Source organism: Coloeus monedula (assembly GCF_965178545.1).
Source record: "Coloeus monedula genome assembly, chromosome: 14".
NCBI classification, from domain to species: domain Eukaryota; kingdom Metazoa; phylum Chordata; class Aves; order Passeriformes; family Corvidae; genus Coloeus; species Coloeus monedula.
The window spans coordinates 235,096-261,425 of NC_138794.1; the positions used below are offsets into that span (position 1 = coordinate 235,096).

A 26,330-nucleotide genomic window follows, 5' to 3' on the forward strand; every position below is an offset into this window, starting at 1 on the left:
CGACTCCCCGCACGGCGGCCGAGGCTGCCCCCGGCCCCGCTCCCGCCGCGGTCCCTGCACTCAGGGGCACTGTCGGCCCCGGCCAGCCCCGGAGCCGTCCCGCGGCCGGACCGAGCCCCGGCGGTGGCCGAGCGGAGGGTGGTGGCGCCGGCGGAGCCGCCCCAGCGCGGCGCCTTTGTTCCGAGCGGCGGCGCGGCCGGGGCCGCGGCAGTCCCGCCGCGCTCATGGCGGGAGCAGGGGGAGCGCCGCGGAGCGCCCCGCGGGCGCTGCCGCTCCTGCGCGCCCGGGAGCCGGCGGGCAAGGGGTGCTCGGCGCGCTGAGCGGCGCCGTGTCCGGCGGGGGCGCTGCGCGGGGCCCGGCAGCCCCGGCGGCGGGGGCCGGGCGAGGCGGGTGCCCGCAGCCTGCGGGGGCCCTGCCCGGCGCGGCTCGGCGCTCCGCGGATCCCAGGGCGGCCCCCAGGCAGCGGCGCTCCGCTCGCCGGACCCCGCCTGGCCTGGCCCCCGCCGCGTGCTGCAGCGGAGCCCTCCCGCGCCCAAACTTTGCAAAGTCTCGTAGCTCCGCTGCTGGGGCGGCGGCGGCTACGGCAGCAGCGGGCGGGGGCGGTGGCGGAGGAGGCGGGGGCGGAGGGGGCGGGGTGCGGGCCGGCGGCGGCGGCAGCAGCATCAAAGAGCCCCGATTCCTGGCGCCCTGGGAGCCATGCGCTGCTGTCTGTAATGTCAGCGGAACAGGAGAAGGACCCCATCGCGCTAAAGAGATCCCGAGGTACGGCAAGGGCCGGGCCGGGCCCGGGGGCGGCCGCCGCTGGGGCCTGGCTCCCGTGCGGAGCGCTGGCCGAGCCGCGGGATGCGCGCACCGCCCGCGCCGCCGCTTCCCGCCGGGCTCCCCTCGCCGCGCAGCGCGGGCCGGGCCGCCTCCGCTGCCGTCCCTCCCTGCGGCTGCGGCGGGGCCGACGGCGCGGGGGCCGCTCGAAGTTTGCTCGGTGGGGCCCGGCCGGGCCCCGCGGGCTCCCGCAGCCTCCGGGCCTTGAAAAGCAGCCCCGGGGCTCGCTGTGCGCGCAGGTGTGCCCCGCAGGGGAGGGCGGTGTGCGGTCCTGTCTCTTGTGTGTCTGGGGATGTGCAGCGCATTAGTATGCAGCGAGCATACTGCTGGTGCAAGGGAATACGGCGGCACTGCCACATGTCCGAGTTCGTGCTGATGCAGAGCCCATAAATTACACTTGAGTGTTCGCTTTTCTGCCCCCAGTCCTGGCTGTGTGCTTGAGTCTAGTTGGGGATTTGTCTTTCCCTTTCCGGGAGAAAAAAAAAAAAAAAAAAAAAATCGAAATATTATTCTTTACTAATAACACTGGTGTTTGGCTCTGGTAAGGTTCGAAGTATGTGTTTCTTTGAAAGGTGTAGGGAGAAGGGTAGAAATGCAGTGTCTCCGTCGACTTTGGCAGTGCAGCTGACTTTAATGGCAGTGGCACATCAGCCTGGGTAGCGATAGTTGTGTCGTTATGGTCCTTAGACACAGAAATGCCTTTCTGAATGAAATAATCAAAGACAGCAGGATGGGTGACTGAGTTGGGTGAAAAACGTGGCAAAATTATAAAATTTGCAATTCAGTGCTTCTCGGTTTTTTGCCTCCTGTTTTGCCCCTGAAATTCTATTGTTCTTGACGTTTTAAGCTTTTTTTCTGGTTGGATAAGTGGGAAAAGGTGTGGATTCCACGGTGCGCGTTGTCGTTGATTTACAGGTTGCTTTTCAGAAACTGTTATAGTAACAGCTGGATTGCAACCTTGAAAATGAGAGAATGAAAACACACGGCACTGTTACAAAGGAGACTGGGATTCATTAGACTCCTCCACTCTCAAGCCCCGATTCTGCAAATATTTAAGCATATGTGGCTTCGCGTGCCGGAGTTACGCACCAAGTTCCACCCGATTACAGCTTAGTATCAAAACTGTTTACAGTCTCAGGGCCTCAGAACAGGGTCACCAAACCCGGTTGAAATGAGACTATTTTTAGTTCTCTGTCTATAATGAAAAGTTTATTCAGCCATTTGTGTTTGTTGAGAAAGCATTCTTACTGAGATAAAGCACCGTTTAAAAAGACTCTGGCATCCACCCTCTAAAAACCTGGACAGAGATTTGTCAGTGAATATGAAAATATTCTATACTGTATTTGCAGTATGTTAAGTATGGCATAAATTAGGTGCTAAGTCAAAATCCCATAATGCGTAAACAAAACTACAACTTGCAGTTCTCCTGACTCACGCTGAAAATGTCCGTCTTGTGTATGTATGAAGTAAAAGAGAATATGAGGCTTATCTCTTCTCCTTTGCCCAAATGTGAATGGCTGAAATTAATTTTAGCTGTAGTTTAATGGGGGAATAGTTATCAGATAAATATTTTTATATTTGGGTCCGTGAGATAGATGATGTCCCAGTCAAAAGGATTGTATTTTTGCCTGAAAAATTAGTCTCGGACAATGAATAATTTTTCATTAGTGCACCAAAACGCTTGGTGCCCCTTTAATGAAAGTCTGTGTGGTAGGTACCAAAAGTGACTTTGTGGAAAGTTTCTTTTGGCTGCATGAAAATGAGCCTTATTCACTCTTTTTTGGAGGTATGCTAGGACTAACGTTCTGTTTCCTTTCATGTATAAATTAAATCATTATAGCACCCACAGGGAAAATATAAATTCTTAGGGCTGAATTTAATCATTGGCCTCACACAGTGGGAACTGAAAATACAAAAGCTATGTGCCTTTCCAGACACAGGACTCCCTTCTGTAAACTGAGGCATGTGAATGGCTTTGCCCACAAAAGTAATTCAGGTAGAAATTGCTGGAACTTGTCACTGGAATTCTAATGTTTATATGCTTATGCTTTTGAAGACTGATATCCCAGAGAGAGAATTTATACGTAGCTTTATAAAGTTTTAACTTCAGCGACTGTAAACCAGCACTTGTGTATGACCTTCAGTATTCTACTTGATCACAAATTTACTGATGTCTGTGCTGCTAGTTGTTGAATTTATTAAAAGAAATCTGGATATTTGTAATATTTTGCTATCAGCAATTAACGTCATTTATGTTTTAAGAGTAGAAGGACACATAGAGGAGCATGTTTTATGCGGTTGTGAAGATTAGCGTTCGCGGTCCAATCTTACACTGAATTTAGGAATGCTGGAGAAAAAGCTGATAGAAAGTGCAGGAACAGTTTTGAGAAAATAGGTTATCAAGAAGGTGATTTATAGAGTTGAAATTTAAGGGAAATTTGCCATCATTCTTTATGTAAAAACTTTAGGCCGTGATCATTTAGTATCTACAGGTAATGCAGTGGCAATGCTTCATAGCACACTAAGTATATGCAGGATTTTATATTCTAAATCAAGGCAAAAATTCTCTTTTTTTAAAGAGACTTTTCCCTAGTTTCTCTGATGGTAGCTTAGACCACAATATGCTGTGTGCAAGCATGAGTTTATTTCAAGAACTTGATTGTGACATCGTGCCCTTGTCTTTGAAATTCAGACTTAAAATTTGATGGGTGTTGATCTGGGATATCCATGTATTTTCCTTATGTGCAAGGAAAAATGAAATCAAATTTCAACAGTGACAGCTGAAGCCGAAGGGAACTTACTGAAGGAGAGGCAGAACTGGATTCTTACTTGAAGTAGGACCAGTAAATTCCCCGAAACCTCCAAAAAAAAGGAGGCAGGGAGGAAGGAAGTGCTAGGAGTGAAAATTTGTCAGGCCTCCTTGGATCAGGAGTATTTGAAATAGCTTGGGTATTTTGGTCTGTGTACAGTAGGTTTGCTGCTTCCCTATGAGAAGAGACGGTGTTGCTGAACAGTCCTAAAGCCAGTTTACCTGTCTGCTGGGAACACTTATCTAACACAGAGCAGTATCATGTCATACGTTGTGCCGCTCTACATAATACTGTTGATAATTCACAGTTATCGCCAGGTTGTCTTTGGTGATGAAGACCTGCGCGTTCAGCTGGATGCTTGCATCTTGATAAAGTCTGACTCGTATTCTGAATATGAATTTTAAACAAACAACAGTAAAATTTTTTGGTTGGATTGTCTGCTTACAGTTCTATGTTGTTACTATATAGTTACATAAAAGAGCAATATCTTAATGGCCCTGAGAAAAAAAGGAATTAATATAGTTTCTTAATGTAATGGTGTTAGTACTTCAGTGTGCATTGCTCTTGTCAACCTGAAAATGCTTCTACATACTTCAGCTCAGGGATTTCTTTGCATTCCCCTATCACGGAAATTTCGCTTGAGCCCCATGAAGATGGACTGACTGGGATAATAATGAGTGTGCTAGATTTGTTCTTCATCTATGGTCTAACTAGGGTTTTAAAAATGAAAGCCGCGGTTTATACGACTTTGAGAGCTTGTCCCACTGTTGTGAGGGGTGAAGAGGAATCCCAGGTGAGGTACAGATATCTCTTTGTATTGCTCAGGGTCAAGTCTGATTGAATAACCAGTGAAATGAACATTCCTTACTTCTTTTTGTGCCAAAACAGCCTTGCTCAGTCATTCTACGAGGTTTCTGCAGAGGTGGGCTGGTTCACTTAGAGCCCCTCTTATTTTCGGCAGGTGTCTTTTTGTTTGATCAAGTCTTGGATTTAGTGAAATTTAGATCTGGTACACTGGAGGTTCGTCTAAACAACGTGGCAGGTTCTCAGTGGTTTTTATTCACGGATCTACTACTGTTTGCTTTTCCTTCACGGGGGATTGTAACACTCTGTTGTATATTGCTACACTGAGTTTGATAAACGCTGTGTCTGTGTAAGTTCAATAAGAGGGGAGTCTTAGGCACGGCCTTATGCAGTTCTTTTGAAAGTTTAATGAGTTATAAAAAGAAGAAATACTTCTAACTGGTGATGTGGAGATGTTAAGAACCAAGGAGCAGATGAAAATAAAATAAATGGAAATGTTTATTTCAATGGAAATGAGCAGAAGGGGACACTGAAGTGATAGCAGACAGGGGTATAGGAGAGATTGTTAGCTTATCTCCACATGTGTGCTCCTTAAGCACTTGCAACATAAAGCACCAGAGTCAATCAGAGTTCAGTATTTGTAACAGGTATCTGTTGCTATGGCAGTTACTGGCAAACTTACAATACAGTCTGTAAGAAAACTAATGCGCTATTGCACTGATTGACATCTTGTAGGTGGTGACAGTGGATTGGATGGGTTAGGAGGACCAGGAGTTCAGCTTGGAAGCCCCGATAAGAAAAAGCGCAAAGCAAATACACAGGTAAATTCCCCTTGCTTCTTTTGAATTCTCGCTAAGTAGTGCACTCAAATGTTGTTTGCTGGCGTGACGATCTCTCATTGTTCAGAATATCGGTTGGTTGTCACAAATAGCAGCTACATACCGAATATTTTGGTTTTACTGTGAAGTTGAAATCTTCCTAATGCTAGTTATTTGCACCAAAGTTATTTTAATCTCCGTAAGTTGCCAAGCATGTATAAAGAGAAGAGCACAGTGAGACTGCAACAACTTGGATTTGATTCTGAGACAGACTTTTTTTTAATGACTTTGTAGCCATTGGTAGAAATCTGTACAGCGGGAGTAGTTGCCATGAGACTGCTTCTCTCCTTACTTGCATTCCTGTATGTGTAGGTTTGTGGGCTAATGAATCAGTACAGTTCGTTAATGTTTGACCAAACTCTTGGCATACTGCCCAAGTGATTTTCAAGCAAAAGCTGTGAGGCAGGTAGAGCTCCTTTCCAGTGAATCCCTACAATTTGACATTTCTGTGCAGTTTTTCTTTCCAGAAAAGAAAGCCTCGATACAAAACATCTTAAGCAATTGGATATCTGTAGTGCAGAGTTTTCCTTTGTGTGTTCATTCAGCTTTGAGTGAGAGTATCTGTTAATTTGGTACTGCCCAGTGGGAAAAATTTTATTTATGTAGGCATAACAATCACTTTCTCTTAGGCCTATGCAGAGTCCATTGAGATGTGGAACTGTTTTCTTCATTTTTGTTTTGTTTTAAAGTAGTCACGGGGAAACCTGCTCTGAGAAATATTCAGTTACTTTACAAGGTTTCACACATCTTTCTTGGTGGAGTTTCCTTGTGTTCTAGAATGGTAATAACTCTAGAGGACATGCAGATTAGCTTCCATTCCTTCTGCCCAGGTTCAAAATTTGCACTGCAGCAATTTTTTTTCTTTTTTTAATAAATTTTAAGTCTTAGTTTACTAGCACTTCGGAGGAAATGCTTTCTGTGAGCACAGTTAGCGTGAGGGTGAACCCAGTAGATGTGCCCTACAGGCTAGCCTAGAATGAATTTCAATTGTATAACTTCAGTGGTGACATTTAAATGGACTCTGGGCTCCATTAAACACCCGATTATGCTCTGTAACCTGAGCATAATCCTTGTATTTTGTACCTACTGACTGTGCTTTGCAGACTGTCCACAATCGCTGAATGCTCGTAAGGGATACCTCTGTTTGGTATAGAAATGTACGGCATAGAGTATTCCACAGACTACAGAAAATACCAGTCAGCTGACTCCTATATTCTGTATGCCTTTTTTAGAGTTAGAGTACCATTAGGTTTGTATATCCTCATAGAAGTGGGGTGTCTTGAGAGACGTATACTCAGTAACGTGAACCCAAAATGAAGTTAGGGAAATGCTTCAAATCTGCTCTTCAATGTTTGGAAATACTTTGTGTATGGGTTTGTGACGACTGGATTTCTGTATTGTTGCTCGTCTTTTGTAAAAGATTATGAAATAGAAATCACAGATCAAGTTGTATTTTCAACTGCAATTTTTTTAGAACACTGAGACTACTATAAATCACAACATTATCTGGAGCCCAAGCTCCTTTCCTGCCTCTGTACTGAAATTTCAGACAGCCTGGCAGGGTACATTGGGTGAATTTTACGCTACAGCCGAACAGTTCTTTCAGTGGTTGTATTGCTAATCCAGGACCTTTGTGGTTGGTCTGTCTTGCAGGGAAATACTAAAACTAATTAAAATGTTGTATTTCAAATATTTGTAGGGGTCATCATTTCCTCCTCCATCTGAATACGCTCCACCACCGAACCCAAGCTCTGACCACCTTGTAGCTGCAAATCCATTTGATGACAACTATAATACTGTGTCTTATAAACCACTTCCTTCAGGAAATCCATATTTCAGTAATCCCGGTTATCCTGGCTTTGGAGGCTATAATACTTTCAGAATGCCGCCTCATGTGCTGCCCAGAGTGTCCTCACCATATGGTGCTTCTTACTCCCTCAGAAACCAACCACATCCTCTTCCTCAAAACCCTGTTGGCATGGGTTTTAGTCGACCCCATTCTTTCAGCTTTGGTCCACATGAGAACCCGGGTTTTGGGAATCAACCACCTTATAGCAGTGGTCAGATAAATCAAAATGTCAATATGCCTGCTCAGCATTTCAGGCCAAATCCTGGGGAGAACTTTGGCCATTCCGGTCAGATACCTCACCCGGATGTGCCAACTAACTTTGGTCCTGGAAACAATCCAAATTTTCCAAATTCTCAGCTAGAGTCAAACCATTCTTTTGTTCCTCCACCAAACGCATACAACCAGACAAAATCATCGGCACAAAAGCAGGACTTTAGTCAAGGTGCAAGCAAAGCATCCAGCCAGAACACTGCTGCTCATCAGCATCATCACAGGACAGAGGACATTGTAAGTCAAGGTAACAGTGACCTGAAGAATGTTACTCGAAACAGTGTGGTAGATCAGGATAACAGCCATTCTAATAGTGCTGATAACACCAATGCTGGCCACTCAAATGGGACTCAAACCAAGTCCCGCCAGCCTCGAGGTACTGCTGAAGGATGCAACTCTGAAAAGAGCAGCAAAACACCCCTGCATCCCAGTCGTCATGGGCACTCGTCCTCTGAACCCGTCTATCCGTGTGGAATTTGTACACACGAGGTCAATGATGACCAGGACGCCATCCTGTGTGAAGCCTCTTGTCAAAAATGGTTCCATCGGATCTGTACAGGCATGACAGAGTCAGCCTATGGCCTTCTCACAGCAGAGGCATCGGCAGTGTGGGGCTGTGACACCTGCATGGCTGACAAGGACGTGCAGTTAATGCGCACGAGAGAGACTGCGGGACCGCCTGCGCTGAACACAGAAGGCTGACAGCCTGAATGGGTGCTGGTGGAGGAAATACTTGCTACGAAAATTCAGTTACAAATTGGGTACTTCACTTTCTGCAGACAATCAGTTGTGTTTGATTGCTGTCATCTTTTTTTCCGTAATTGTTTTCATTCATAAACTTTCATCTCAGCTTTTGTACTCTTAGTTTTATGTGTCCAAATGTTTTACAGGATGGAATATTTTTTATTTCTGATTAAACTGTAACTGACAACTGATCGGAAGTAGGGTGAGCGTTGACAATATTATTGAAGGAAAAATGTGCCTGAATGAATAGCCCTAATTTGCTAGTGTGTATTAATGTGTTAACTAACACTAGCATCTAGTGCTTGGTTTTAATGGTACTATATTTGCAAGTACTCATTACTTTCTTTTTTTCTTTTGGCGTGAATGTCTGTTATTGATGTTCTTGCTAGCCTTTCTCTGAATATAGTGGAGATGACATGGAGGAATGTGCAGTACTAATAGTTGTTATTTTAGGGTAAATAAAGAGAATTTTGTATATGCTTTTTCCTACTTTTGAAGGAAAGCATTAATGTGCTATTCAAAAATCATGAATTCCTGCTTAGTAACCCAATGAAACCCGCTAACTATTACACATTTCTGTTTCCTTGAAAAGGCAATAATCTCTTTTGACTTCTCAGCAATTACTTGCTGAAGGCTCTTGCTAGGTCTTGCATTATTTGGAAATTGTTGCAAAATAGGATTAAATTGGAAAAAGAACACATCGAGTTTATGAAGTCCACTGCTTTAAATCTAGAGAATGCCAAAACTAGGGTTGCACATATAACCTTAAATCTTTTATCTTGAGGGCATACCTTGGGATACAGTCTTTGCATCTGTCATGGTTGTGCAGTCATGCACCTCTCTCTCATTCTTTCTCGCTGATGGTTCCAGTCTCCTGCCTCAGTGCTGCCTGAGAACTGTGAATGAACTAGTGCATGGAAAATCCTGGCCAGCTTCTAGGGCTGTCAGCTACAGCCTACTCAGTCACCCTGAGCTTACACAGTCCACTTGGCGTGAAGGAGGGGGCAAGGCAATGGAGTGTGCTCTGCACAGGCTCTGAATTGCATTATAATTTGGCTAGCAAAGTCTTAAAACTAAATTCCCACCACTGCCTCTGCCAGTCTTTCAGTGAGGGGGTGGGAAATCTAAGCTGAAGAAAAGAAATACAGCTGCGATATCAGGTGAGTTTTGCTCACATCAGAACTAAGTAGTCAGAAGTTTAGCTCCTTTGCTAAACCTGATATCCTACTGACAAGTACGAATGGCACTAGAGCTTCTTGTGTGATGCTAAGAAATTCTATTTTAATAAGGCTAATTTGATCTTATTCTTGATCTCAAAAATAACTCCCCTTCTTTTTTGAGTGTTGGGAAGCATCTAGCCTTGAACAGTTCAGCCTTAGCAGTGCGATAAAGTTGCATGCGCAACTGAAAAAGTTTCTTTAGAGAGAAATACTGGTTTGAATTAATAAAAAGAGGCACTGTAATAACAGATTCTGCTTGTAATATGTACCACTGCTCTGGAAACAGTCTTTAAACAGCAATTAAATCATATGTCAAGCTCACAGGTATTAGTCATAGTTCCTTAATGTGATAAATTTTTCAGGTCTGTGTTGATGAGGGATATAGGAGTTTATAGAGAATACAGTCATCTAATAAAGAGGTAGTTTTTATGGTAAGCCATGCTAATGAGTGAAAGTAAGGCCTGTTTGATAGTTCACCGTCATGTTTGATTTTAAATGGGCTGTACTGTGGTACATTCCTGGAAGATACTGTGCGGATCTACGCACACTTTTCACTTTTATTTTAAAAGTGAAAAGTTTTGCTGTGTAAGTGCAGTATTGCCTTTTTTTTTTTTTTTTTTTTTTTGGCTTGCCTCTCTTCAGGAAAAAGAAAATGATGTCTAAAGTGTAAGTGACATATTTCATATCTTGGGAATTTTCCTGTATGGAGATGTAAAGTGTAAGATAGATCCAGAGCTTCTGTTTTAATCACTAGTAGCTTTAATTTATTACATTAACTAGACTTAATCTTGTTGTGTTAGAGGTGTGATTTTAAAACCGACAACAAAAAAACAAACAAGCAACAACCTCTGTTAGAGGAGATTTATTCTTCAGTAGTTTTCCTAATGACTGACAGACTGTTTGAATTTGCTTTTGGTACCTGAAGTAGCAATTAAACCAAACCTTGTTTAGATAGATTAGTTCCTCTGGGAATCGGTTTAATCTCTGCAACAATTTGCACTGTGAATGTAATGGAGCTGGTTCACACCTACAGTAATGTAAATGAAATAAAAATCTTGCTCAGTGAAAATTCAGCAAAAGCTCCAATGATGATATTGTTACCTTTCCCACTCCCACATCCCATGCCTCTTGTGAGAAGATTTTTGGGGCATTTGTTCTCGGAAGTCCAATTAATGTTTTAACATTTTGGAATGGACATTGTATTTAAAATAGCCATGTATTTCTTAATCTCTTCCTCAACCCAACATGAAGTTAGTCAGGATATTAGTATTTAAATAGGGTGTTCTTATAAACTTAAAATCAACTGGAATATCATTTTATAAAGCCTTAAATTGTGTTTTTGTGAAACTTATTCTAACAATTGATTTTAGGTTTTTCTAAACTGATACTATACTGGGTTTGTAACCTGGTAAATATTCTGCATTTATTAACCTGTAAGATCAAGGCATTAGCAAATGTCAATTATATCAAATAAAAACAAATTAAAAACCCACCCCATGCTTGTTAGTGCACTGATCCTAGAGATATGACTGACAAGGATCTCCAGAAGTCAACCAGCCAATATGCTCGCCCTACTGATATGCTCTTGGCATACTTGAACTTTTTATCTAGAGAGCAGTTATATTTTGGTTTTCTCTGCATGTATTGACTAGTAGTAGTTCAAGTATGCACAGGAAAAACAGCAGTCATGTTTAATTAGTAAGGTACTAGGAAAATGTCAGCTGATTAGCATTAGAAGTTAGTTCTAGAATGATGGGTGGGAGGGAGGATGGGTGGGAGGGCTTACTAGAGTAGGTGAGGTTTTTTGTAATACTCTCTATGAAACAATTTGTATTGAACTCTCATGTGCTTCTTTCATTACTGGTGATTTAGACTGTACTGGTGCTGCACACCAAAAATATTGCAAAGATTTTGTAAATCTTGCAAACCTTAACATTTTTATGGGAAATGCCTGTGTCCTTTTCAAATAGTTTCTGGTCATGGACAGAAATGCAGCCTTTTATTGCTCCCAAATTTTTTTTCCCCCTAGGCTGAAATAAATAGGTATAAATTGGATTTTACTGTCCTTTGGTACTGGTACTGTGTACTTCTCTGCTAGTGACCAATTTTAAATCAGAAAACATGTAAGTGACAGTGCTGTATACAGACTAGAGGGCCGGTAGCAAAAATCCTGTTTCTTGCTGGTTTAGTCATTCCTTCTGCAACTTGAAACAAGCAGGTTGACTCTTTGTGCCTGTCTCTTCTTTCAGAAGATGGACCTGATGCTTACTTCCAAAGGTTGTTTAGAGGCCTAGTTATTATTTGAGATCTTCAGATGAAAGAAGCTAGAGCAAAGTAATGAAGCTTGCTCTACTTAAAACAAAAATATAATTTTGGGGGCTGCTCAAAGAAGATTATACTTTGTGACCTCTGAAGTTTTTAATCTAAGAACCAGTTTTGTAATAACATTTTTCAGGCTTCATTTCAAGCATGGGAGAATTAATGAAGTCAGTGAAACTGCATGCACACAGTCAAGAATGTTTTAAAGTGTTTGCAGTTTGGGGCCTGCGATATTTGCAAGTGAAGTGCTTTTATGGTTTGAGATTTTTACAAAATTGGTGGTGTTAAAATGTAGCACCTTTTTAACATTTGTCTTTATTCCAACTTAATACAGTAACGCATCTGCATTAAATATATCCCTTTCATTTTATAAATAAGCATTGCCTGTCAGTAAAAGTATTGGTGTAGCATTTTTAAAAAAGGAAGTCATGCTTCTTATCATGTTGTATGTGACTTAAATGACTGTTTCATATTAAAACTACTCTTTCCTTATGTACTGCTTAAATATACCTGTTTTGGGATATCAGTTCAGTACTTTTTATACAATCTTGAATGTGTTCCACATTGGTGACATGTATTTTTGCAACAACTTTTCTGTTTTGATTTTAAATTAGAGCATGTCTGAAGTAATACATGCATTAGTGCTGTGGTGTGTGACAAAGTTAATGTATGTAATTCAAATTGGAAAAGTTTCCAGACTTTGTCCAACATTAACCCTGTGGCCAGGGATTAAATTACTATGTAATACAAATTATTTCATGCCATGATGTGTTTTAAGCTACTCTATGAAGTATGTGAAATATTATTGTTTACAGATTGGTAGCTGGTGTGGTATCTTGCATAGAATGAGGTATGATAGATGGTAGCAATTCATGATAATTAAAACTGAGTACCTTTCAGAACACACAGCACTGATATGCATTATCATCTTGTTGCCCTTACTTAATGTGAATTTCTTAATATTATCCACTGATAAATGGGTGAACATTTGGTAATCAGCTCTTGGGTGTGAAAACTCTATTCTAATGCTCTTTACTTGTTTTACAGAACATATGATTTTTTTGTTCTGTTTAGAAGGCATATAATTTTTTTGTCTGTTGGATGTGATTAGATATATGCAGGAGGATGTAGAACTGGATGTATTTTAAAGTTGTTCTGCAGTTGCTAAGTTTTGTCAGAAGCTTTCTATGTTAGAATAAACTCTTCCCTAAAATTGGAAACTAAGTGTACTTAGCAGAACTCTTCAAGGCAATATAACTGTCCTACACTACATCTTGAGTTATGCACATTCACTTCTTTATATGGAGGTGATAACTTACGCTTTATGTAGAAGAAAAGAAAGGTCCCTTTAATGGCCTAGTGCTGTGTGTCATCAGTTCTGAGGTAATTAGTTCTGAGCGGTGTTCAGGCCCTTAGAGGTGCTGCCTCTAGCTTAAAGTTTTCAGTGTCACCCTTATTAGTCTCCTGGTTTAGAAATGGCTTAACCCAACACCACAGAGAATACCTATTTCTGCATTGTTTACCATATGTGATTAATTTTCCTTTTCACGTTCAAACAAACGGTCTCAAAATAATTTTTTGATCCAACCCCACCTTTTTACTTGGAGATTTGTGTACTGTATTTCAGGAATTGCTGTACTGAAGACAGTTTGGGATTGGAGTTATGAGAGATGTCCTGTCTGTTCCTAGACACTCATCTTTTCCTCTACAGAATGGCCTAAATCTGGACTTCCATATAAGGAGGGCAAGCTCTTAATATACTTCTTCTTTCTTTCTTTTTTTTTTTTCTTGCTTGTTTTTTTTTTGTTTTTGTTTTCTGAAATGTGAAATAATACAAAGTTATTAGGGATTTTTATTTAAAACGTGGTCTTTCCTCCAAGTTTTTGTTTGTGGCCTTTAGAGCAGGCGCTGTGGGCCTTCTAACTTGGAAATTTTTGTCCACATTCTCCTTTTAGAGTTAAAAGTGAGTAGAAAAAGGCAAGTTACCAATCTACTGCCCTCCAAACAATGCAAAATATAAGCTGATTAAGATTGTTGACATTTAATTTTTTTTTTTTGTTAATAATGATATGATATTTTTACCTTTTAGAAGAACATACATCAGAATCTGATTCAAGTGTTCTTGAAACATGTATATGGTAGACTTTGTCCAGCACTGTATGTAACTTTGTTGCTTTCTGTTGTCTGGTTTCAGTTTCCTTTAAAATAAAGATAATTTTTGAGGGGAAGTTGCCTGTTGACTTTATGAAGATGATGTAATGCCTAGACGGACTCTTCTAATGTTCCGTCTGCGAGAATGCATTTGGATTAGGTGTAATCCTGCAAGGAGCAGCATGGGGTCATATGGATCAGAAAATACAGCTCCTGCCTCTCTTGGAGAGCTCTGCTGTTCTGTAAAGGTGTTAATCGGCAGTAACTTCAAAGCAGATGGGAAGAGGTCTTGTGCCTTCAGCCCCATTTCTTTCCTTGTAGGATGGGAGGGGAGGCTCAAGCACCATTTTTCCTGAATAGATGGTTTTTTAATAACTTTCTGTACTTGGGAAATGATTATACAAAGAATTATTTATTCCAATTTATAAAATTATTACTAAGCTCTTCCTGTTAGTTAAAATACCAGAACAAACACATACCACATCACTGCCTTACCAATAATTTTTAAAAGTAACTGATATAGATGGTCCCAAGCCACGTACATGAAACAGTTAGTTGGAATAAACAGAGTCTCATAAAATGTTTCTGCTATTTGTAAAAGATATGGAGGGGTGAGAGAAATGAGAGAGAATTTAGAAGGGATGGGAGAAAAAAAGGTTAATAATTAAAGATAAGAAAATGTAAGCTATTTAAAGGATTTTTTTTTTCTCCCATATATTCAAACTTCTGAAGGCATTAGAAGTGAAATAACCCCAGAACAGATATATGTGTATATAGGCAGCTGGAAGGTCCAGAATATTAATATTATTAAGGTTTGTCTGGAACATAAATCTGCATCCTTCATATCATAGGAGATGGGAATTTAGGAATCAGATTTTCAATGGAAAAATTTATCTTCTTGCACTGCAAACTTTTGACCGATAAAGTTAATGCCAGCAGAAGAACCATTATGCATGGGTGTCTCTTGTTTATTTTGCAAGTGTGTCACAGTGAGAGTGCTTACTCACAGGTAAGGCTGTGGTGTGGAGTATGTGGGACAGAGGTGGTGTTTCTGCACCTACACATCAATTCAAAACTTTTAAGGTTGATCCAAGACCTTGCTGAGTCCCTTTTGTGTCCTCTAGCAGCTAAATCTGCTACTTTGACATAAAAATGTGTCAGTGATATTTACTGTCTCCTACAAGCTTTGCATTGCAGATGTAGCTTTTAAGTAAATAGACTGTATGGTTGATGTATTGGAGCTCTTTTGTGTAATTTGAGAAGACAAATACTGGCAACCATAACTGTGCCCCGTTTTGTAGAGCATGTATGCAAGGTATAGTCCTTCTAGCAGGAATAAATACTAAGCTGCTTCATTTCAGTGTATTCTCTGTGATTAAACTAAAAATTACACCTGGGTGACCAAGGCAGAAGACCTGCGCTTTACCATCTGTGAATGAACTCTCCATAACTGAAGGATCCGTTCTGGCTCACTAGAGCTTCATTCTGGAGTGGTAAGAGATTTTGAGTTACTATTACATTGTAAGCATTCCAGCTGCTGCTGCTATGTACTTTGAATGTTCTTGGAAAGAAGAATTTCATTCAATTCTCATATTCCAGTCTGTGCAAGGATTCTTCCAGATGATACTGATGTGGGTGAGCGAGGGTGAAGAATAACCCAGAAATCATACGAGTTGTGATGGATTTCTTGCTCTGAAAAGATTTTAAATCTCTGCGATGCCCAGTTTTATATATATATAGAACTTAAAAGTAATCTCTACTATTTGAATATTGCTGTGTGTTATAAGTAATAGAACATAAAAATTAAATCTTAACATAGAAATTAAATCTTCAGTGATGCACATCAGAAATCCTAGCTAATGTGTGCCATGTTAAACTCCATTATTCTTGGTCGTATTTTAAAAGAAAGAGGGAAAACTAGACTTTTTGGTTCTAGATTTTTTCTAATAGTTCTAGGTAATTGTGTACTTTTGAGGAACTCAAACATACATGCATTTTTATCCAGCTGTGTTTGGCTCGTCTTTCAGGCCATATTCTCCAGAAGCGGTTGCTTTCAGTATGCTAGACTTTATTTTGGCAGATACAGTGTCACAGTTTGTTTGAGAAACGTGGAGTGGTAATGTGCAAATTACCTCCTGAGTTTTTGGCAGAGACAGTACAACAGACAATATTGCTCAGCAATAGCATGGGGCTGCCAGTATGACCCAGTTATTTTTACGGGACATGTGGAAGTTTCAGTGCCAGCATTGCCTGAGTAGGTTAAGGAAGGTGATCCTGCCCCTCTGCTGAGCCATGGTGAGGCCACTCGTGGAGTATTGTGTGCAGTTCCGGGCCCCTCAGGACAGGAGACATGGAGCTCCTGGAGCAGGTCCAGCAGAGAGCTACCAAATTGATCAAGGGTCTGGAGAATCTCTCTTACAAGGACAGGCTGAAGGAGCTGGGCCTGTTTAGCCTCAAAAAGAGGTGACTGGGAGGGAACCTCACCAATGTGTATAAATGTCTGAAGGGAGGTGCCAGAGGATGGAGCCAGGCTCTTCTCAGTGGTTCTGAGAAATAGAACAAGAGGCAACAGGCAGAAACTGATGCTCAGGAAGTTCCACCTGGACTGAGGAAGAACTTCTGTGTGGGTACAGGCTGCCCAGAGAGGCTGTGGAGTCTTCCTCACTGGAAATATTCCAGAACCATCTGGACACAATCCTTTGCCATGTGCTCTCGGATGACCCTACTTGAACAGGGAGGCTGGACTGGATGGACCCGCTGTGGTTCCTTCCAACCTGAGCCATTCTGTGGTTCTCTGTATCAATCAAATCCGTCCTCAACTTTTGATAGTTTTTTGCCAGAAATCCTACATTGCCAGCGCTTTGTCTTTCTATAGAAAAGTCTGTGGATGATACGAGCTGCATTCCTTCCTGCTGTGCTGAGCTGTGTGTGCTGACAGCCAGAGCCGGGCCCGCGGCCTTCAGGCCCTTCGGGACTACAGCTCCCGGCGTGCGCCGCGGGGCCGCGGCGGCTGAGGCCGGGCAGCGGCCCCGGGGAGCTCCTGCGGTCGCGGCGATGCCGGTGTGGCTGCGGGAGCACAGCTGGCGCCAGACCCTCACCGCCGTGTACCTCTCGCTGCCCTTGCGCGGCGCCCGGGCCACCCCCGCCAACATCTTCTGCAGCGAGCAGTACCTGAAGGTGGGCGACCGCGCCCCACTCGCCTCATGGGCCTCCTGCCGCGCAGGGCCGCGGCCGCGGGGTTACTGCGTAACCCTGCTCAAAAGCACGCGCGCCGTACACCGTGGCAACTCTTGAAGTTCATAACCCTTTATCTTTTATAATCTCCCTGTCTGTGCTGCAGGCTGTTAAACGCCCGTCCTGCGGCAGATAATGGCTTTACCACTGCTCATTCCCTACTAATGCTCTTGCTACTCAAGAGGTGCCAGCTGCCTTTACTCTCATAAGTGGTCTGAATTAATACCTTTGCTTATACTGTGAATAATATTTCTAAATTTGAAATCCACGGCTTCTGTTGCAGTGCTGAAGAACTAACTTTTTTGATCTCATTAGTAAAATATATTGTTTTGTGATGCCCCACCGTTAACGGGAAGGAAGCACCTTTTCTGGGCCTCCGAAACCTCCACAGTGGATACAAGGCAGATTAGTTCTGTCAATAGTATCTGTTTCTTGAGGTTTACCATATGCTTGTGCTGAGTGTTTTGAATATGTGAGACTTAATTTAAAATAGTAAATATTAGTACAAATTATATTTTTATAGGTAAGCATCCCTCCCTTTTTATTTGAAGCCATTTTATATGCTCCCATTGATGACACAAATAGCACAGCAAAGATTGGAAATGGAAACATTTTCTTCACCTTGTATAAAAAAGAACCGGCCATGTGGGATTCCCTAATTCTAGCAGACGGTAAGTTCTCTACTCTAAAAATAAGCCTGCATGTAAGGAACCCATACAGTGAAACTTCTGCTGGTAGATATCTGCTTGGTTCAACCTTGTTGTTCATTATTCAAAATACAAAGTATGTGAGAACAAAGAACACCTACTGGTTCTAGCATGTATGAAATAAAACAGAATTTCTTGTAAAACATTTTGTGTGTAAGCAAATCCTAATTTTTCTCTTCTAGACATGGGCTTGGTAGACACTGCTTTGTGGAATTTTAACCGTGTTGCATTTTGCCAAAATAGCAGAAGAAATCGTGTTTTCATTAACATGATACATACCAGTAGAACTCCAGGCCTAAGTGACTAAAACAGTTTATTCTTTTAAGCTGGCAAGGAAAAACTACAATATCTGAGAGAGAATGCTGTTCTAAAAGCCCAAGAAAAGGCAAAAGAGGAGACAGATGCAAAAAAAATTACAAAACAGGAACACAAAAAGTATGCTTTGGAGGCCACAATGAAGGTAGGTTTAGAAAGAGCTCTACAAGACATACATGTAAACAACTACCAACTAATCTGGCAGGTGCTTTGTTAAATGTACCTTAAAAAATACAAGAACTACCAATTTTTAATATAGTGGTGGTGACCCTTGTTATTTCTTTGCACTTAAAACATATTTATTACCAAATAAAGGTCTTTTGTGGCCTTTGCAGGTGTTTAGACCTTTACCAATGTGAAAAATACTGATTTAAAAAAAAAAATATTTATTTGTTGTTGTATTTTACATCAGACTTGCTGGTTTTCGTGTTTTATGTGTTTGTATCTCTGTTATTCTGCTTTTTATGTATATTTTAAGATACGTTCTTGAAATTTTTATATATGTTAAAAGTCTGGTCACTTCACTTGTGTTCAAAGTATTTCTCTGAAGTGTGCAATAAAATTTTAGAATTGTATATGGACCAAAATGAGCTACAGTTAGTGACTGTCTTAGTTGCAATGTTGTACCTATTCTGCATGTGTAATAATCTCAAAGAGAAGAGGAGAAATAAGAAACAGTGTATTAAAATGATTGCATATATTTTGCATGTCTGTATACTCCAGAGATGTACATTGGAACATGGCTAGGATTTTCACTGTTTAGAAGTGAAACTTATTTCTGAGTGTTCCTGGATTGTACCTTAGGGTTGTTAGTAAAATAGTTTAAAAAATGAGATTTCTAACAGCTAATCAGAAATCTTTACTCTCACGGTCATTTTAAACATCTTAATTAACTCAGCTTGTATGGTCACATTATCGGTTACACCATGCTTGGGATATGAAACTGGGAAAATAATGGTAACTTGAACTTAGTCATGTTAGTATTATCAGATGTTATGTATCTCATAGGGCTTTTTTGTTCAAATAGCTAGAGGAAGCAGAAAGGAAAAGAATTGAAGATCTGAAAGAAAGGGAGCGGCAGAAGGTCGCTAAAGAGTTGGAGTTCTGGAAAAACCAACAAAAATATGCTGATAAATACAAGAGCGTACAAAAAAAAGAGGAATTACATCAAGAAATAAAGCCATTAAAAGAGAGAAAAAATGAAAAAATGAACAAAAGTAGGATTCCCAGCGAAGGAGCTTCTAAGATCAGACTCAAATCCACAAAAGGTTGTATAATTGAACTGTACTTTATAATTCTTTAAAGTGTAGGTATAACTTTATTCCTAGATGTTTCTAATGCATCATTTATCTTTGTCTCCACCTTACTGAACCGGTTCTTGTAGTTTGCAGTTATTTTAAAATGGTAATTTTCAGGCAGTTTATTGAGCTAAAGCACATGAGTTCTTAGCTCTTGATTAAGTCTTTGGAAATACAAGAGTGGGTTTTTGTTCTAAGCTTTAGAAAAGTAAATCAGAGAGCCTTTCTGATAGTGTAATGTGGGCTTTCTGGGAATGGGGATCCTGTTACCCAAAGTTACCTAACTGCTGGATTTCATAGAAATATTCAATCTCCTTTTGCTCTCTCTGTCCTATGTCTTGGCTCCATGGCAATTCAGGCAACTAAATCAACAGAAGACATTTAATTTTTTGTTTGTTTGCTTTGATAGGCTAGTTTTAGCTCTCATTGTTGCCCCATCACAGCATCACACAAGCCACAGAGAGGTGTAAGAGGAGCTTAACTTAATTTGTGACAGATGCTGAATAATTCCATTTATTTACTGGCTACACTAAGAAGAAGCATTGTTTGAACCTTCCCTTCAAAAGAACAAGTCTGAACTTTTCTCAAGCTATTAAAGGTTTAATTCTAATTTGCCACATTTCTAAATCGGATGTACTTTGGACTTTGGTAGAAAATCAGAAAAATCTTTTGCTTCATTTTTCATTTCCAGTGCTCTAACTCTCTTCATAGGTCATGGTTCCTGTAGTATGTTTTCACAGAATTTAGAGGAAGAACAGTTACCAGCTCCCCGAGCTGCAGCTACAATTAAAGTCAGCTTTACACCACGAGTTTTTCCCACAGCTCTGCGAGAATCTCGTGTTGCAGAAGAGGAGGAGGTAAGGTGGGGAATTATTTATTGTGTATTCAGAAGGTTGAAAAAAATGGTATCTGTGCCAAGGAATGTTACCTGTGCAATATCCTTATTTTTCAAGGAAGACTGTTTTATTTAAAATAAGATATAAAGAAACAATTTTATATAAAAATTATTTTCACCATGTGGTTGTGCAGATTAATAAATAACTTGTTGCTTTTTTGGGAGGGGGAGAAAAGGCAGCAATATTTATTTAATTCCTTGAAGTAAAAATTTGAAATATCTTAACTCTTATATTTAAGATTCTTTAAGTTCTGTCTTAAAAGAAGCTCACAGTTAGCTCTTTTGAGCTCAATTCAATGAACACAAAGTAATTTTGAAAGATCAAAACAAATAAGTAAACAAAAATGTATTAGGGATGTGGTAACCTAACTTCTCTTGGTAATAAAATATTCGGGGAAACTTTGAAGTTTTTCGTATTGGATACTATTAAATATTTCCCTCTGTCCAAAATATGTGGTCAGTAGAATTCTTTGGATAAATATGAGTGAAGACATGAAAATAAAATCCTTTTCTGGATTTGCATTTTTGCTTCAGAAGTAATACTTGCACGTTTTCTATTTACAGTGGCTACATAAACAAGCAGAAGCTCGAAGAAGAATAAATTCTGATTTATCTGAGCTGGAAGATTTAAAAGAAGAGGAGAAGAATACAGATTGGTTAAAGGACAAAGGAAAGTAAGTTGCATTCCGCTTGAAGATGTATTAAAAATTAATTAGTTATATGGTGTTTGTCTGCTGTTTGGTTTTGGTATATTCTGTTTATCCTAGATGCAGATGGTGACCATCTAGAGTAGTCATGGCAGTCGTACTAGAGATTTGATTGACAACTTATGGGGTCAGAATCTGATAAATCATGAGATGCAATTGTTGAAGCTCTTGATGAACAAAATCATTGTAAACACACTATGCATATTCATCTTTGAAGACAGTTGAGGCAATGCACTATCATACCTAGGTGGATTTAATTTCATTTGTACTGTTTTAGTGAGAGGTTAAACATCTGTCTAAAACAAACTTTAGGAATTTGATACAAATATTGGTTGATTTATATAGCTGTGCTATACAGAAAGGTTTGATTAGGCAATCATAATCAGATATACAAAGCTTTCAAAATTAATCCTGTGTCTAAATAAATGTGTCCACTCCTACAGTTCTTCATTGCTTGTAAGCAGGGACTATTTTTGTTGTGTATCTCAGCTATATTGTCAGCGTCAAGGTGCACTGAACTTCAGCTATGTCGTTCTCAGAAAAGGCTATAAAGGGGCATTTCAAAGGAAAATATGCTAAAAATTCAAATTTTTGAAAATGAGTTAACAATAAGTAGGTGTTTATTTTGTATTTATGCCCTTCTTTAAAGTGCATGTTTCACTTCTCGTTTAATACTTAGCAAAATGTTTGCAATGGGAAACTACCTTGGGGCTGTAAACGCGTATAACCTCGCAGTGAGGCTGAACAATAAACTTCCCCTGCTGTACCTGAACCGTGCCGCTTGCCACCTTAAACTGAGAAATTTACACAAAGCTATCGAAGATTCCTCTAAGGTATAAAAATCCAGGACCTCAGGCTGTCACCTTATACATTAATGTGATTTATTACTGTGATGGTTCTGTTTTAAGCAGATCTGTAAATACATACTAGTGCAATTCAAAATTTTAAAATTCAAACTTGATATAATGAAGCCATGGTGAAATATTAAAATTTGATGGTGGTTAATGAACTTTCAGAAATTTAAAACAAAATGGCAATAAAATAAAACCTAAACCAGGCTTCCACACGTTTGTGACAAATGGCCATATGTTGGCTAGTATGTTTCTTTAAAGATAACAATATTGTGGCAGTATGTACACTTGAAAAAACCCACAACTTGGAGCAGAGAAAAACAAAACCAAAGTATACACATACGTTTGCTATTAGGTTGTGGTGTGCTTCATTTGGTTGGAAGGAAAAAAAAAGTGGTGGTGATGAGCAGGATACCTTAAAAAACTTCCAACAAACCAAACATTTTTAAAGAAGGGCTGTATTGTCATGATGTTTTAGCAGCTGTTATTATGCAAGGAGAGGAATGATCTCAAATGGCACCTGAATGGTCTGGAAAATTTTTCCAGTATTTATCTTCTTTTGAACTAATACGTACTTGAGTCTTGAAATTTGGGGTTTTTTTTGGTTTTGTTTCTGTTTTTTCTAGTAACTACTACTAAAACACATGTACTTTTTTAGTACTACCTTTTTTTTTTTTTTTTGATAGCATGGTATGTAATATGATATATGAAAACAGAATACATTATTTGACTGCAATAAACATTTAGCATGGTATTTGTCACTTTTTAGCCATGGCAATGTAACTGTAGTTGGGTTGAGAGATACAAATCTTAATGACTGGATTCACAAGTCATTATAATTAATTTGAATAGCGATTTTCTTTTTCTGTTTGAATAGTTACTATGTTACTGTATAATAACAGTAATTAGGTGAGAGAAGTGTTTATAAATTAGAAAAAAACCCCAAATTATTGAAAATCTACTTACAAATAACTTTTGGGTGTTCTCCTTTGTAAAGGCACTAGAACTGTTGACACCACCTGTTCCTGATAACGAGAACGCTCGAATGAAAGCCCATGTGAGACGTGGAACAGCGTTTTGTCAGCTGGAATTATACACTGAAGGTGAGGCCTTCGTTCTATGAAAACATGCACAGGAATTTATAGTGACATACACATAACTCTGTTTAGCTCAATGAGGCTGTTCAGACCTTTATGTTTTCAGGAGTGACTTTGAAGAAGGCCTATACAATCTGTGTCTGTTTGTTATGAACCTTACACCACATTTTTAGCAGTTTTGTTTTTTTTTTTAATTTACTTGATAATTGTAATTCCACTTGAAAAATCTTTACAAGTTGGAGAAAATGGACTGCACTCCTAATTTAAGGAGTTTTTCCATTGAAGAAATGAAAAAAACCTGAAATATTTCTAAAATACTTGCGAAGTGCTTTGTAACATCTTTGTAAAATGAGGTAAGAAACCCATACTGCTGAGCGATACGATTCATCAAGTACATGTCCTTTGTGCGAAAATACCTGAATTTACAGTGTCCCTGTTAAGTTCCTCAAGAGCATCAGATGAGTTTTGTAAAGCAAATTTCCAAGTGAAAGCTGATGCTAGAAACTGAAGAATATTCAAAGTGTCAGTGTTGAAATACTAAACTTTGGCCATTGCTTACCTTTTTCTACTTAGGCATCACTTGGTCATCCCTTTAGGCTTCATTTGCACTTCGAAACCTCATAAAAAAGACTTAAACTTAAGCATGATTTTACTTCCTGTACTCATGATCTGTTATTTCCCCCCCAAACTCTTATTCTCACAGTTCATGTCTTTTTTTTTTTTTTCTTATTTTCACACAGTATCATTTTCTGTCTTCTGTAGAACACTTTAGAACAGTTCCCTCATGCACACACATATATATAGGAGTATATGTATGTGAGTGAAGAGGCTCTGTTTTCATGTTTCAAAACCTGAAAATGTTTATGTATTAGAGTGTTTCCACTGAAATGTTTTGTGAAATAAGATAAACAAAATATAAATTATTTACTGACAAAGTTAAACTTATGTCATTCTTATTCCATCTTACTCAAGAACGAACTTCAATACTTTATGCATATGACTGGGGAGTAGTTATTTCCAGTTAGTTGCTAAAGAGTATGCTCTTGCATTATTGATTGATATTCTTATTAATGTATCTATATTAGGTCTCCGGGATTATGAAGCAGCTCTCAAGATTGATCCTAAAAATAAAAATATAGAAAAAGATGCTGAGAAGATTCGACATCTAATTCAAGAAACAATGCAAAGTTCTTAATTAAAGAAAAAACATAAAGAAACTCTTTGATGCCTTTGAGGACACCAGAAGGAATCTTATTTCTCTTCAGTGTGTGTTACCTAGACACTTTTCTGCTTCACTTGGAACACTTACAAAATTGGTAAAAGATTGGATATAGTAATTACTATTATTGGAAAGTATAGTATTATAAACATGATTAGATATATTTTACATAGTTTTGATACAAAGTTGTCTTTTTTTTTTTTTTAAAGCATCTGTATTACTCTGACAATCTGAAACCCTTGACTTGAAGCGGTTCCTTTTCGTTAAGTGTTCTTTCCAAAGTGGGACCATTTCAACTACACTTCTTTCAATAGCAGTTTTAGCAGACTTCTGAATTTTCTACATCAGTCTCTTTCCTGAATACCATTTATGACTGATTTCTGTCTTTATAATAAAGTATTTATTATGCAGATATGTGTTATTATGTGTGAATTTTATAGTGTTGGAACAGGGAGAAGGTGGCAGGCATTGCTTCCAGCTGTTTTACTTTGAGCCTTGAGAGGAATGCTGAGGTGAGTCAGAAATGTCTGGGGTAGCTGCTGCCCTGCTTTCCTACAGATAACTACTGCATTGCACTGGAGGGGGCTGAAAATACCTTTTTTATAGCAGCTGGAAGGAGGGCAGTGCAGCAGTTTGAGTGCCTCAGCTGAGTGTAATGCTATACGTACAGATATTGCTGTTTTCTTTTATATAATTATGGAGGGGAAGTGAGGGCTAAGGACAAGAGGCACTGCCAATGGGAGAAAAGTACCTCTTATTCAACCCATTTTAGTCACCTTTCAACTAACAGGGAAAAGGATTTCAAGTTTAACTGTTTGTGGTCAGAGCAAATATTGCTCAAGATGTGTATTGAAATACATGCAGGGTGGAGAGTGAGGAACTTAACACTTTGACCTTATTTAATAAACTATGGACAGTGATAATTTGACTCATAATGACTATGAAGGATGGTAAAATTTGAGATTTACATCAATTTCTACACTAGTGATAATCTTGAGCATAGAAAATACCTTAATATGTGTGGCAGAAATAATTAGTATGGATAATAAAAATATGAATGAGAGTAAGAATAGAGTGAGACTGGGTGATTTGATTTAGTTTTGACCTTTTTTTCTAAGATACAGGAATATAAAAAATAGAGCCCTAAAGAAATGTCCAGGTGACTGTGCTTCCTCACTCATGTTCACATGCATTTTTATTTTTATTTTTATTTCTATTTTTATTCCTCTGCAGGGAGTGAGTTATCATATGACAAATACTTCTTGTTCTGTACCTCCCTTAGTGCTGCTGAGCGAGCCAGTTACAACCTGCTGTTCTTCAGAGGTGCAGTGAGGGCTTTTTTGTTTGTTTCTCAGTCATGTAAGGCATGAAGCCGACATTTAAGTTGCTGCCTTAGATAAAATTTGAGTAAGACATTGACTTTATTAATTGAGGCCTGTTGTTGTCATCTCCCATTTATTTTTTGATCCAGTATCAGAGTACTGTTGGGGTCTAAATCTCTGGGATTTTGGACCTGCTCTGTTTGTACAATGCCTGTTGATGAGATGTGGTCTCGGAGCGTGGGTGGGGGTAGGAGCTGCCTTAACCCCAGTCCGAGTGGCTGTTGGGACAGTTTCTCCTGAAGCAGCATGGCCTGTGCTTTGGGGAGACTTTCCAAACTAGTTAATTCCCAGTCATCAGAGTTCTTCCACCTGAGACTAGAAGAATCAAAGATTTGTCCTCCATATACAGCACCTTTGGGGTTTTTTGGGGGAGAGGGGCATGTTCTGGAGTGTTCTTTGGTGGGGGGCTTTTTGTTTGGTTGGTTGGCTTTTGGGAGGGTGAAGGTGTGGGTGGTGGTTGTTTGTTTTTTCCTTTCCCTTAGTACAAGCGTTACTGGCATGTAACGGAGCGCGTCTCCTCAGAGCTGGCTGCCCCTGTGCCCGGCTCTCCCCTGATTACACCAGCACAACGCTCCCCGCGCTGACGGGGCCTCTGAGCAGCCTCCGCCCGGCACAAACAGCGCCAGGGCCGCGGGGCCGCTCGGCCCGAGCTCGGCAGGGCGGCGTTGCCATGGCGGTGCCCGGGGCGGGCGGGCCGCTGGCTGGGCCGGGCGTTGTGGTCCCCCGGGCGCTGCGGTTCCCAGGCCGCTCTAGGCTCTGTG

The 26,330-nt window shown here is 40.2% G+C and overlaps 2 protein-coding genes across 3 annotated transcripts; both read left to right on the forward strand.

Moving 5' to 3' along the window:
* Window positions 1–650: 650 nt before the first annotated feature.
* PYGO1 (pygopus family PHD finger 1) lies at window positions 651–11,109 on the forward strand. Its single transcript, XM_082290585.1, has 3 exons — window positions 651–762; window positions 5,169–5,254; window positions 7,011–11,109. Exons 1-3 carry the CDS (start codon window positions 714–716, stop codon window positions 8,130–8,132), a joined length of 1,257 nt encoding a protein of 418 aa, XP_082146711.1. The 5' UTR covers window positions 651–713; the 3' UTR covers window positions 8,133–11,109.
* Window positions 11,110–16,876: 5,767 nt separating this feature from the next.
* Window positions 16,877–24,555, forward strand: DNAAF4 (dynein axonemal assembly factor 4). 2 transcript variants are annotated; one of them, XM_082290583.1, is made up of 9 exons: window positions 16,877–17,041; window positions 17,622–17,769; window positions 18,132–18,265; window positions 19,148–19,388; window positions 20,130–20,275; window positions 20,878–20,987; window positions 21,700–21,853; window positions 22,869–22,974; window positions 24,054–24,555. In XM_082290583.1, the coding sequence occupies exons 1-9, from the start codon at window positions 16,919–16,921 to the stop codon at window positions 24,161–24,163; spliced, it is 1,272 nt and encodes a 423-aa protein (XP_082146709.1). In that variant the 5' UTR covers window positions 16,877–16,918; the 3' UTR covers window positions 24,164–24,555. The 2 variants fall into 2 exon arrangements, with proteins under 2 accessions (XP_082146709.1, XP_082146710.1); XM_082290584.1 differs by lacking the exons at window positions 17,622–17,769; window positions 18,132–18,265.
* Window positions 24,556–26,330: the final 1,775 nt, after the last annotated feature.

Coding starts and splice junctions, on each gene's coding strand:
- PYGO1 (XM_082290585.1), top strand. CDS start 714: ATGTCAGCGGAACAGGAGAAGGACCCCATCGCGCTAAAGAGATCCCGA. Junction 763..5,168: donor CGCGCTAAAGAGATCCCGAG/GTACGGCAAGGG, acceptor GACATCTTGTAG/GTGGTGACAGTGGATTGGAT. Junction 5,255..7,010: donor AGCGCAAAGCAAATACACAG/GTAAATTCCCCT, acceptor AAATATTTGTAG/GGGTCATCATTTCCTCCTCC.
- DNAAF4 (XM_082290583.1), top strand. CDS start 16,919: ATGCCGGTGTGGCTGCGGGAGCACAGCTGGCGCCAGACCCTCACCGCC. Junction 18,266..19,147: donor CTTTGGAGGCCACAATGAAG/GTAGGTTTAGAA, acceptor TTGTTCAAATAG/CTAGAGGAAGCAGAAAGGAA. Junction 20,276..20,877: donor GTGTTGCAGAAGAGGAGGAG/GTAAGGTGGGGA, acceptor TTCTATTTACAG/TGGCTACATAAACAAGCAGA.